Consider the following 14,851-nt stretch of genomic DNA (forward strand, 5'->3'; position numbering starts at 1 on the left):
ATAATTTATTGTAAGAAAAATATATATCAGTAGCCTATTAAATGTACTGGAAGAATCTGCTAGTAATAAGTTATTTTAAATCCAGCAGTTATCCAGACAGAATGTGAGTTAAATTTCATATACAATTGCATCCATCCTGTAAGAAAGTTTTGTTTGGTACGGTGTACATTAGGATTATTATTTGTATTTTAATGGTGTGTAAATATTTTTAATGATTATTGTATAGGTATTAGTGAATAGATTAGTTATATCAAAGAATACAAAGTTATTAGCATGCACATATCCTTTCTTTAGTCAACAAAATGTATTGTTTTCAAGAGAATTTTCTAAAAAAGAAATTTGTAAAATTTTAGAAGAAAAATAAGTTTTTTGAATATTTCAGTGCTTAATTTACCTGATGCATTATAATAGCATGTATTAATATATACTTATTGCCAGTAGATATATCAATTTGTCACTGTACAGCCTTACTGTGTAATACAGTAAAAAAAAAAAAAATTAATATATATTTCTTGAAAATTAAATGTTCTAAAACTTGACTTATTCTGATTTTTATAATGCTATTTCGATGTGTTAATACTTATAAATGAATTTTCCCCAAAATAGTAGCACTTAATTTTTCAAATGATAATTTAAAAAAATATTTGAAAACTTAATAAAAAGTACATTACCATAATTTTTTTCTTTAAAAACAATATACATTTCTATTTAAAAAATGCAGCTAAATTGGAAGTTTTTCACCATTTTCTAAATTATTCTGTTTATTAACCTACTTATTTTATATATTTTATTTTATAATTTGTCTTATAAGGACTAACAAGGTTGTAGTTTACCTACCACCGATTGTAAACTTTATTAATAAGTTTACAGTCGGTGATGTTAGTAATTTTGAGTAAACAAAATGTTTTCCCTTGTTCTCATATTTTAGAGAACCAATATATTATTGCCTTTAGACTATAATATTAGTCTGACTAAAGTCAAATATTCCTCACTTTTAACACCATTTATTTTCTGCTTGTTGTAAATCTATTGGGATGTTTTAACATGATATTTTAGTAATTTCTGAATGAAATTATTGGCCATCATCCATTAGATTAATCATTAATGCTTAAAAACTTAATTTAACTGGAAAAAAAGTTGGTTGGAACAGCAATAAAAGTTGTAACATAGAAGAAACTGTTTGTTAAAAAATTAAGCATATCTAATTGATGATTAATACATTTTTGTCAATGTAAATTGTCCATTTCTAATGTAGTTTCAGATTTATAAATGCATTTAATCAATTCCTCCATTATTTAGCAAAATATGAAATACAGTCAAGGATTTTTTTTCCATAGTATTATTATGTAGAACACATACATTATCTTAAATGTAAACTTAATGCTTTGTAATAGTGTAGAAATAAAATATTTATTTTTTATCATAAAAATATAATTCTATTAATGTATTAATTAAGCTTCAAAATTATGTTGCTAAATAAACAATATGCAAGTGACATCAACTATTACGGAAGTATTTTATTTACATATCATATACATCCTTTTCAGATCATATACATTCTGGTAGTAAATGTATGTGTCTTTACATACTATAAAATCCACAATACAAGAGGAAGCAATCAAATTTTGGTCATAGAATTTGTTGAAGCAAGAACATTCAATTTCATGTGATTTTTAACAGAGAAAGAATGTAATGCCAATCTATGAAAAGGAACGTCTCTGTAATTGTATTTTTTTGTAAATTTTATACAATAACAGTTTATAGATTCTTAAAAACATTTTTCATGTTTCAGAGAATTTTAAAACTGCTCTAATTGTGGAATGGAAAGGTTGGAAGTATACACTTGGTAAATTATTAGTTGTAGAATATGGGAAAAAACTCTTGGAGACAGTAAATTTTATAAGTGATAAGAATGTAACACTGCAAAGAAAGATTAAAGATTTAGATGATGTTAGAATTGCTATGAATTGCCTTGAATCTGTTAGAGAGAATTTTATAAAAACTGACCAAGTTCTTATTGCTATTGAAGAGACATATGCAATTTTTGCTAAATATGGGATTTCTGTGCCACCAGAAGATATTGAAAAAGTTGATGGTTTACAATACAGTTTTTCTAATTTAAATAATGCTGCTAAAGCAGTGCAGGCACTATTGTGTGAAGTCCAAGATCCAATGAAAAAAGAGTTGTTACATGCTGTTGGCCAGTTTGCCAAGGATGTAGAAACTTTTGATACCGATTTTGAGGAAAATGGACCAATGATTGAAGGCCTTGAAGCCAAAGAAGCTAGTGATAGAGTTATTGTATTTCAATCACGATTTGATGAACTATGGCACAAGTTTGAAGTATACAGCAGTGGTGAAAAGTTGTTTGGCATGCTGATCAGTGATTATCCCATTCTTCATGAAAGAAAGAAACAATTTAATTTATTGCAGAAGTTGTACAGCTTATATCTACAAGTTAACAATTCTGTTAATGGGTACTTTGAGCTTGCCTGGTCTGAAGTTGATATAGAAGCTATAATGACAGAATTACAGGAGTACCAAAACAGGTGTCGTAAATTACCAAAAGGTATGAAAGATTGGCCAGCATTTATTGAGCTGAAGAAGAAGATAGATGATTTCAATGAGACATGTCCACTATTGCAAATGATGGCTAATAAAGCAATGAAAGAGAGACACTGGAAACGTTTGGAAAAACTTACTGGCTGTGTGTTTGATATTGAATCAGATATGTTCACATTAAAGCATGTGATGGATGCTCCTTTGCTTAAATTTAAGGATGATGTTGAGGATATCTGTGTGAGTGCTGTAAAAGAACGTGATATTGAAAGTAAACTAAAACAAGTTATAGCTGATTGGGCAATAGTCGATTTACAGTTTTCTACTTTCAAAACTAGAGGTGAATTATTATTAAAAGGAACTGAAACTGGTGAAATAATCGCTGCTCTTGAAGATAGTCTGATGGTTCTGAATTCCCTTGCTTCTAATCGTTACAATGCACCATTTAAGAAGGAAATACAAAACTGGGTCTGGAGACTATCAACAACTAGTGAAATTCTAGAAAATTGGTTGGTAGTTCAAAATCTTTGGGTATATCTAGAAGCTGTATTTGTTGGTGGGGATATAGCAAAACAGTTACCAGCTGAAGCTAAACGTTTCAGTAACATAGATAGAGCATGGGTTAAAATAATGACCAGGGCACGTGAGGTATTAAATGTTGTGGAAGTCTGTGTCGGTGATGAAATGATGCGTCAGTTATTACCCCACTTATTAGAACAACTGGAGTCTTGTCAGAAATCATTAACTGGATATCTTGAACAGAAACGTTTAATTTTCCCAAGATTTTTCTTTGTTTCTGATCCTGCATTATTGGAAATACTTGGACAAGCCTCTGATTCACACACTATACAAGCTCATCTTCTTAATGTGTTTGAAAATGTGGCAAGAGTACAATTTCATGAAAGAGACTATGACAGAATTCTTGCTATAATATCACGTGAAGATGAAACAATTCAGCTAGAGAAATCTGTGCTCTGTGTCGGAGGTGTTGAGGTATGGCTGGGTACACTGCTTTCTACATCTCGATACTCCTTAGCTTCTGTCATTGGTAATTGTTGGCAGTTCTTTGGTGAACCCGATTTTTCAATTCTAACTATGGTATCTAAGTTCCCTGCTCAAGTAGGACTGCTAGGAATGCAATTATATTGGACCAGAGAAAGTGAAAAAGCTTTGAAACTAGCTAAGTTTAGTAAGACAATCATGAAAGCAACAAATGATTTATTTTTGAATATTTTAAATATGTTGATTGATCAGACCACTCGAGACCTGACCAAATTTGAAAGGGTAAAATTTGAAACTCTTGTTACTATACATGTTCATCAAAGAGATATATTTGATGACTTGTGCCGTTTGAAAATAAAAACAACTGATGATTTTGAGTGGTTAAAACAAGAACGCTTTTATTTTGTAGAAGACAAAGATGAATGCATTGTTAAGATTACAGATGTAGATTTTATTTATCAGAATGAATTCCTTGGCTGCACAGATAGATTGGTTATTACACCACTGACTGACAGATGTTACATAACTCTTGCTCAGGCAATAGGCATGAATATGGGTGGAGCACCAGCAGGACCAGCTGGGACTGGAAAGACAGAGACTGTAAAAGATATGGGTAAATCATTAGGAAAATATGTGGTTGTGTTCAACTGCTCTGATCAAATGGACTTTAGAGGTTTAGCAAGGATATATAAAGGCTTAGCTCAATCTGGCTCATGGGGCTGTTTTGATGAGTTTAATCGTATTGAATTACCTGTACTATCAGTTGCAGCACAACAGATATATATAGTTCTTACAGCTAGAAAAGAACGTAAAAGTTCTTTTATCTTTAGTGATGGTGATACTGTTACCATGAATCCTGAATTTGGGATTTTTATCACTATGAACCCAGGTTATGCTGGTCGGCAAGAGCTCCCTGAGAATTTAAAAATAATGTTTAGAAGTGTTGCAATGATGGTTCCTGATCGACAGATAATAATGCGTGTAAAATTAGCTGCATGTGGTTTTAAGGATAATATTAATCTTGCTCGCAAATTTTTTGTATTGTATAAGTTATGTGAAGAACAACTGAGTAAGCAGGTTCACTATGATTTTGGTTTACGCAATATTTTGTCTGTTTTGCGAACACTGGGTGCACAAAAGAGGGCAAATCCAACTGAAACAGAAGATTCCACAGTCATGAGAGTTTTAAGGGATATGAATGTTTCAAAACTGGTTGATGAAGATGAGCCACTCTTTATATCTCTAATTGAAGATTTATTTGTTGGCCTTAAATTAACTAGTTTTGTACACAAAGAAGTTCTGAAAGCTATTGCAACTGTATGTACAGAAATGGTGTTAATTAATCACCCCCCTTGGAATCTCAAAATCATTCAGTTGTATGAGACAAGTTTGGTACGTCATGGACTGATGACTTTAGGTCCAACAGGTGCAGGCAAAACTAAATGCATTCATGCATTAATGAAGGCCATGACAGAATGTGGAAGACCACATAAAGAAATGAGGATGAATCCAAAGGCTATCACTGCACCTCAGATGTTTGGAAAGTTAGATGCTGCTACCAATGATTGGACAGATGGAATATTTTCAACTCTTTGGCGTCGATCTCTTAAAATTAAAAAAAATGAAAACGTATGGATAGTGCTGGATGGTCCAGTTGACGCAGTGTGGATAGAGAATCTGAATTCAGTTCTTGATGATAATAAAACTCTAACATTGGCAAATGGGGATAGAATAGTGATGGCACCTAATTCTAAGCTTGTTTTTGAACCTGATAATGTAGACAATGCATCACCAGCAACTATTTCTCGAATGGGAATGGTTTTTATGTCTGCTTCTGTGTTAACTTGGGAACCGATTTTGGAAGGATGGTTTAAGAGTCGACCACCGCATGAAAGTGACCAGTTGAGACCTTTGTTCCATAGAATATATGGAGATGTACATCTGTTTGTTCAAACTAAATTAACACCCAAAATGAAAATATTGGAAGCTTTGTATATAAGACAGTGTGTTGACATAATAATGGGCCTAGTAGATACCGGAGGAGAAGAAAAGAAAAGTGGACAAGAGGAAAAGATACACAGTAGTATCCACATGGAAAGATTATTTTTGTTTTCAATGATATGGAGTCTCGGTGCTGTTCTTGAATTAGATGATAGAAAAAAATTGGAAAATTTTATACTTCGTCACGAATCTAAAATGAACTGGCCAAAACTAGAATCAGAATTTGACACAATATTTGATTACTTGGTTGGTGAGAGTGGAGAATGGCACCACTGGACATCTAAAGTCGAGGAATACTTGTATCCAAAGGATTCAGTGCCTGAGTATTCAAGTATATTGGTGCCTAATGTAGACAATGTTCGGACTGGTTTCCTGATTGATAATGTAGCTAAACAAAGGAAAGGAGTACTGCTAATAGGTGAGCAAGGTACTGCTAAGACAGTTATGATTAAGAGTTACATGCAGAATTATGATCCAGAAATTCATCTCAGTAAGAGTTTAAATTTTTCATCTGCTACTACTCCAAACATGTTTCAACGAACAATAGAGAGTTATTTAGATAAACGAGTAGGCACTACATATGGCCCTCCCAATAATAGACGGATGACAATATTTATAGATGATATTAATATGCCTGTTATTAATGAGTGGGGAGACCAGGTTACAAATGAAATAGTGAGGCAGTTGATGGAAATGGCTGGATTTTACTCTCTTGATAAGCCTGGGGATTTTTCAACAATTCTAGATGTACAATTTCTTGCTGCCATGTGTCATCCTGGTGGTGGCAGAAATGATATTCCTCCTCGACTGAAAAGAAGATTTTGTATTTTTAATTGTACTCTACCATCTGAACGCTCAATGGATAAAATATTTAGTGTTTTAGGTGAAGGATATTTTTGTCTTGAAAGGTTTAAAGGGGATATTGTTGAATTTTTGCCAAAACTTATACCTTTAACAAGGATAGTGTGGCAACAAACTAAAATTAAAATGTTACCAACTCCTGCAAAATTTCATTATGTATTTAATTTACGAGATTTGTCTCGTATATGGGAAGGAATTCTTCATATTCAAGATGCAGAGTGCCAGACTCTTACAATGTTACTAAAGCTCTGGAAACATGAAGTTACCCGTGTTATATCTGATAGGTTTACCAATCAGTCAGACAAAGACTGGTTTTTGTCAAATTTATTGAAAATAGCTGAGGACTATTTAGAGAGTGATTTTTCACTTTTTGATCCAGAAGAAACTTATTTTGTAGATTTCTTAAGAGATATACCTGAAGCTACTGGTGATGAACCAGAGGATTTTGTTTTTGAGCCGCCAAAAATATACGAAGAGATTCCAAGTTGGGACTTTTTAAAAGAGAAATTATTGTCATATGTAGTCGGATACAATGAGATAACAATTGCTGGTAAGATGGACTTGGTATTTTTCAAAGATGCTATGGTACATTTAATGATCATATCACGCATAATAAGGACTCCACGTGGCAATGCATTGTTGGTTGGAGTTGGTGGATCTGGCAAGCAGTCACTGACTCGACTTTCATCCTTTATTGCCAACTATAAAATTCATCAGATCACATTAACTAGAGCATATAATGTTTCTAATTTTATGGATGATATAAAATTTCTATACAGAGTAGCAGGATTTCAAGGAAAAGGAATTTCATTTATATTTACTGACAATGAAATAAAAGATGAGGCGTTTCTAGAATTTCTGAATAATGTTTTAAGTGCTGGTGAAGTAGCCAATTTATTTGCTAAAGATGAGCTAGATGAAATCACAAATGATTTAATTCCCATAATGAAGAAGAAGGATCCTAAGAGGATTCCTACTGGTGATAATCTATATGATTTTTTTATTACGCAGGCCAGATATAATCTACATATTGTTCTTTGCTTTTCTCCAGTAGGTGAAAAATTTCGTTCAAGGTCGTTAAAGTTTCCTGGATTGATATCTGGCTGTACAGTTGACTGGTTCTCAAGATGGCCTGTAGATGCACTTGAAGCTGTTTCTGAATATTTTATCAGTAATTTTCATATAGTAAGTACTCCAAAGAGTAAAAATGAGTTGATGAAATTGATGGCTGCTGTTCAGGATGGTGTTGCAGATATTTGTGTGCAATATTTTGATAAATTTAGAAGACAAACATATGTTACACCTAAATCTTACTTGTCCTTTCTGGCGGGTTATAAAGATATTTATTTCACAAGGTATAAGAACATTGATGTTCTTGCTAAGCAAATGAATACCGGTTTGGAAAAACTTGTTGAGGCAGCCAAAGGTGTTGATGAATTAAAAAAAGATTTAGTGATTAAAGAAAAAGAAATAGTGGTGGCTTCGGCAAAAGCTGAAGAGGTTTTAGCAGATGTTTCTGTTGTTGCTAGTGCTGCAGAAAAGGTTAAAGCAGAAGTCTCTGTTGTGGCCAGTAAAGCCAAAGAAATTTATGATGTTATTGCTGTAGATAAGGGCTTTGCTGAAGAAAAGTTAGAGGCAGCTCGTCCTGCACTAGAAGCAGCAGAGGCTGCTTTGTTGGTAAAGTTTTTTATATTATTATTATTATTGTAATTTCCTATATATACGTCTGGTACAGTCAAATCCAAATGGAATAATCCATTTAATAGAATTAAATAGATTCATTTTCTATTTTAATCCATTTTCTATTCCATTAAATAGAATTTAATGGAATAAAAAACTTTTTTATCAGAAAAAGTTATTTTAATTTGAAGAGAATTCAGTAAATCAGAATAACTAGATTATAACGTATGATGTTTGGATTAGACTATAAAGTTAATGAAAATATCATGTAATTGCATTCTGCAGCAAATAAATTAATACATTAAAAGTCAACAAAGTGAAGTTCATATTCGTGAAGGACCTGTTGTTTTGTTTGGCTATAGACAAAAAATATTGTCTGTTTAAAATAGGTTACTGTATTTTTTTAACCTATAATCACTTTCAGATTATGGTAATAACACAATCAAAAAAATTAATTTACATTACTCTATTCATAAATGAAATAAATTTTACCTGCAATTAGTTACAATAATTTAATTAAGTAAATGTTTTCAGTAAAACTGTTTCATAGTTCATAGCATTATATTCAAAGCTGATTAACATCATTAAACATATTCATGTTTACTGAATAAAAAAAATTTTTTTTATTCACCACCAATTTCTTAACATCATCCATCTCTGTATTTATAATTATGTTTTCAATGTCATCTTCCATAAACTCATCTATTTTCTGGTAAGAATCCATTATTTCCTGAACTTTTGACACTGATCTTTTCCAGTCTTCTACAGTAATTGACGAAATTGCATCTAATGTAACTCAGTTCTGTCAATGATGTGTGGGTACGTATTGCGGTCCCAAATTTTTTTTAACTAGATTCCAAATAAATTCAATTTGATTACAATTTTGATGGTAAGGTGGCAATATAAGCACTGTCCTTTCTTATTTAGTATTCATCTAATTTATAGAATCTGGGCAGGTTCTGGGCGGTATAGTTTGACAACTTCTAAAAGTTATTTTAAAGTTATTTTTTGGAACCATTCTTGAATATCATTTTTCAATGAACTGGATAATGGAGGTTTATTTTTTCTGTTTATTGTGGTAAGGTTTCTTAAAATTAAAATACAATTTGTCGGTAGTCCTGATATAACTTGCTTTTCAGAAATGAAATTTCTTTATGATAATCTTCTTTTTTACTCTTGGAATCATACATTAAAAAACTACAATCAATAAATTCCATGTCCCCACCCGATTGAGCCACAGTTAAACGGTCACAGTCACTACAATTAACAAAAACACCTGGTACATTGTCACTTTGCCAGCACTTTTTTACCGTATAATGTGTGTACACCCAAGTTTCATCTTAGCATACGACTGGTCTCTTTTGCTCAGAAATTGTATTTTTGCTGATACCTAAAAAAAATTGCATGTTTCGTGATTACATCATCTTGTTCACACAAAATCAGTATATTGTTTCTACACTTAAATTTTTTAAATAAATTTTCCTTAGTGTTTCCCTACTAGCGGTAAAATTCAGTTCCTCGTGACAAAAATTATGTAATTTTCTTATAGTAGGTATTTTTCCTCAGAAAATTCGAGATATTTAAGAAAAATTTTCTTCTATCACACCTGTCGAAATTAGCCTCTTCTTCGCATCATATTTTCCTTATATCAATTACTGTAGACAAACTTACGTTTAGCGTTCTGCAAGCATATGCCGTCACTTTCTAAAGAAGCACAAATAATCCATTTTTCCTTTTTTGTGATCCTAACGTTAAACGCGAGACGACGCCTTGACTACGAAAAGAGTTTCCGTGTTCACTTGACATCTTAACACGACTTTTAAGTAACAACTGCTGCAATTTCCAATGCAAAGAACAGAGAATATTTGTTTTAATTAGTACACGTCTATAAATTACGTAATGCTTTTAACTACACGCCTATTTTAAACTTTTAACCCGTAATTCTATGACTCACGCGTCTCTGTTCGTCACATTATCATACTAAAACCAAAATAATTGATGTAAGAAATTTATACTTTATTTACTTGTATACGTTTTTTAGTATGATATATTTTCATCATGTTTGTGTTTTAAAGTATATTTCACTAAGAAAACAATTACTCTTATTATAAAATAACAAGGCAAAAGATAATATTCATTATTTATTCAAAAATAGCTGTAATTAAGCAGATGAAAAACTGATATTTTATTATTAAACATTGAGATTAAAATGACATCAGTTAATTCATTAATATGAAATTAATATAAATAAAACCTAATACGTAATATAATATTATGTAATACTATCATGATAACGCATCTGCGTCCATACACACAGACAGTATGTTAAAACAGCAATCTAATCTCACGGCAGAAGTCGCAATTACTTTACTAGTACCACTGGAACGTGATGGTACATAGCAGTACATAAACTCTCCGAATGTGCACCTCACTTTGTCAAAATTAATAAATATTTTGCTCACCTTGTAATATACAATTCTTCAAGGAAGAAATAATATTTTAGATTATCTTGTATATTAAATATTTACCCTGTGACTATACATTAAACCTTAACAAAATTTTCACATTTTGCATACTTTAATGTACATTTAATAGCAGAAAGTTAAAATTGAGCAAATTAGTTAATCATATAAAGATATTTTTAGAATCATTGAATAAATTTTCTGAATAAGTGCTTGCGAAGTAGTTTGCTGAAGAATGATCTAGACGAAGTCATAATTATTTAATTTCTACAATGAAGAGAAGGATCATAAGAAAATTCCTACTAGTGACAATCGGTATGATTTTTTTTTTTTTTAATCTTCAATCTGATATTTCTATTTTCCTTTGTAACCAATAAAGCCAAAGAAATTTATATATTATTGCTGTTGATATAGAGCTGTACTTAAGAGAAGTTGGAGGCAGCTCGTCTTGCTTTTTTAATATAATTTATTTCAGATTTATGTTAATTGGATTACTCCGATTTGTCAGTTTAGTAAATTCTATAGACTGATATTGGTTAATTTGGATGTTTCTTCTTTGAATTTTGTAAAGTCAATTTTATTTTTGTAGAGGTATATAGCGATATTAAAATCAATTTTATGTCCATTTGGTATTTATGCTAAATAAATGAATGTTAAGCACCATAACGAAAACAGTTGTAGGTGACCTGGCAATCAGAAATAACCCGCAAAAATTATCTAGACATCCTTAAGAATAACAAGATCCTATGTCAGTCTTGCTATGAAAAGTGAGAAATAAAGTGGCTTCCAATTGCTTTGTTCAACGAACCATAAACACACTGTGTTTATAAAAACGGTTTCATTAATTCAAAGGATGGTCACCCTCATTGAAGTAAAGAAAAAAAACTTTAACCGGAAACGCTTAGTTTACCGGCTATTCGCAATTTTTTTATTTTTAACAAAAATGTATTTCTCAGGAATTGTTAATAGTATCAAGCTGAAATTTCGTATACTGCCAGGGGATCTAGAAGTTTACTTGTATAAAGATAATGAACCTAATTTCCCAATCCATTTCAAAATGGCGGCAATATAAACTTTTCAATATATAACTTTGCAACCGCTAGTCTATTTATATGTTGTCACTAGAAAAAAATTGTAAGTGTTTTATGACTAAGAAAATAACACCTATTTATTCAAATCCATTCATAAATAACAAAGATACGACAAAAATTCTTGGAGAGATACTAGATTAAAAAACTAGTTTTCTGTTCCTCCCGAAAAATTAAATAACTCGACACGATCTTAACTGGAATAATTTTATTAATGTTATCACATAATAATAAATTGTAATTTAAAATATTGAAATAAAGTAAAATACTATTGAAATGGTGAAAATATTCTAAAAATAAATATTAATATTATTCATATTAATAAAAGAAACTACAGTAGCTGTTCAAAATGGTGGCCCTTATTTAAAGTACATGCATCCAGACGTTTTTTCATGACTGCCGGACATCTTTCAAAGATGTAAGGTGTTTGACGAACCCTCTCAATCACTTGTGTACATCTCATTTTATGGTATCCACCGGGATGTCGTTTACAAGTGTCTCTAAATGGCTCCTTAAGAGGATTGAGATCAGAAGACCTTGCAGGCCATGTTACTGGGCCTCCTTGACTCGTTATCTGGCCCGCGATCTGTTAGGATATACTTCATTTAGGTGATCTCGAATTTATATCCTGTAATGAGCAGGACCCCCATCCAGCATGAACCATGTTGTTTGTTGTTTGCGTTTAGTGGAAAATCTTGAAGTAAATTTAGAGTAAAAGTAGATCAGCTGTCAAGAAATGTAAAAATCTTTCACCATTGAGCGTTTCAGGTAAAAAAAACAGGCAAATAAATGACCCCCAGAATACCAGCACGTGCGTTTACAGAAAAACTGTTGCTGGTAATGTTCTTTGAAATAGCATGAGAATTTTGAATTGACATGTCCATGTTGTGGGTGTTAAGAATGACCGATCTTGTAAATTTGGCTTCACCAGTATAGAAAATATTATTTAAAAAATTCGGATTAGTACATTTTCGGATAAGCCAGTGGCATATCCGAACACGGTGAGCATAATCTCGAGATAAAATAGCTTTACTGGGTGATAATGATAGTTGATCGTGCAACCTTCCAAACTGTTGCATTACTAACAATGAACTCCAAGGTCAGCTCTCTAGTACTTTTTCCGGTATGGTTAGATATTTCAACTAACACACCCTCCTCGAATTCGGGGTACATATTGGATATGGTCTTTCTGATTTACCATGTTTTTAAAGTTTAAAGCTATGTCTCAATAGTTTATGAGTGGATGAAAATATTGTGTGAGAAGGTAACACTATATTGGGAAAGTGATGAGCGCTGGGAAGTGAACCATACTCACGAAAATCATTAAAATTCTTCAAAATACAGTTGTAAACTACTCGTTTAGGACATCTACGTCGGTGTCCTTCCACCGCAGCTGAAACACCTCACATTGCAAAAGTCGTATACAAAACTCATATCAGCATAGAGTGGAGACGAAAAATTTTTCAAAATAAAGTTTTCAAAACGGAATTTAACATTTAATAAACATAAATTCAAATATAAAACTGTACTGCAGTTGGAAAAACTGAGTACAAAAACGCAGAATCACTGCATAACTTAATTCTCCAGAATAATTACACAATCAACAACAAATAAACGACGTTTATTAATAACACGCAACCAACCACAATTTTATAAGAACATGAGTAGTATTCAAATTAATTTTGAAGCATAGCAGCCTAAAACTTTTCGAAGGTCTAAATTTATTGATTTTTACAAATTCTTAACATTTTTATGTAAGTTTCGTTCTGTTTTGTTTTTAAAAATAAGATTTGAATTTTTCGTTGTTCATATCTATTACATCAGTTTTTTCAGAATTAAATTCTATACAATTTATGATAACAAAATTTACGCATTTATTAATCATTTAGTGAGGTTATTATAGTACTAAATACATAAAAAAACGTATTTTTGTCATCGAATTTTTCTACTTTACGTTGGGTATCATGAAAACTACGGAAGATATCTGAAATCCGGTCAAAATATTTCAATAGCCTTAACTCGATAACAAAGCGTTTTCGGACATATGTTTATATGAATGTTTTCCCTTACTTCAAGCTCTACAATGAATTCCCAAATTATTTCCCTATTCTAATGATCAGAACATTTTTAGGGGTTAAAAGACGAACAAAGCAAAAATTAATGTAGATATAAGTGTGTTACTGGCAAGCTTTACAGGCAAGATGTAATCGCAGGGGTATTGTCAATTCAGCAATGGCTACCGTGCTGGTGAAAGCAATTTGCGTACTATGTTTTCATGAAAGCGGAATTATTGTTCATAAACGTTTTTGTTTACAGTACGGCCGTGATCCTCTTAATAACTATTAAACGTTTGTATAAGTAGTTTAAGGATACAGGAAGTCTACTACACAATGAAGGTGCTGGCAGACCTTCCCTCTCCGAGGAAGTAGTGGATCGAGTAAGAAAGACTTTTAAAAGACGCTCGGATAATTCAACTTGTATGAGTTTAGAACTGGAAATACCGCTATCAAAAATTGTGAAGTTCTAAACAAGCGCCAGAAATTTCATGCATTCAAAATTCATTAGATGCATGAAACTGAAGATCATAAACTATGTCGTTATGATTTTTCCGTAGACGCTCTTGATAAAGTGAACGAAGATAAAGCATTTTTAGGAAAAGTAACCTTTTCTGACGAAGCTACCTTTCCATGTTTTTAGTTACGTTAACAGTCATAATTCTTGGTTTTGGGTTAGGCCGTTTATCAAACGGCTGAGAGGCGTTTGATAAACAAAACGTGATGGCCTGAAAATTTGGTGTGCGTTGACTGCTTATGTAGTGATCGAACCTTTCTTCTTCGCCGAGCCAAATATATCATTGGCAACTTAACGTTTACTTCCAAGAATATGGTGCACCACCGAACTGGGGTTTTCATGTTAGGAGCTACATCAAGAATATTCCCTCAATGTTTGATTGCTGTGATGGACTACTTCCCTGCCTACCTCGATCCTGTGACATTACATCACTCGATTTCTTTCTTTGGAGGGCTCGTCAAAAACAGGGTATACCCATCCGAGGGCTGTATCAACATTAATGTACTAAAAAGAAGAATCAAAAATGTAACATTCATAGTGTAAGGTGTATCAATCAAGTATTAATAATTTATGATCACTCTGTATTTATATAGGGAGATATATCTGAGGTACGGGTCCGGCATATAA

General features: G+C 32.0%; 1 protein-coding gene across 1 annotated transcript in view; it reads left to right on the forward strand.

The window, feature by feature from the left end:
* The window catches only part of kl-3 (dynein heavy chain 8, axonemal kl-3), a 744,292-nt gene that overhangs the window by 566,766 nt on the left and 162,675 nt on the right, over positions 1-14,851 (forward strand). Inside the window, exon 19 of the mRNA XM_075354364.1 lies at positions 1,793-8,100. Within this exon, the coding sequence (XP_075210479.1) occupies positions 1,793-8,100 (6,308 nt within the window). The remainder of the gene's footprint in view (positions 1-1,792; positions 8,101-14,851) is intronic.

This window comes from Lycorma delicatula, chromosome 1, assembly GCF_047948215.1.
Source record: "Lycorma delicatula isolate Av1 chromosome 1, ASM4794821v1, whole genome shotgun sequence".
In the NCBI taxonomy this organism is placed as follows: domain Eukaryota; kingdom Metazoa; phylum Arthropoda; class Insecta; order Hemiptera; family Fulgoridae; genus Lycorma; species Lycorma delicatula.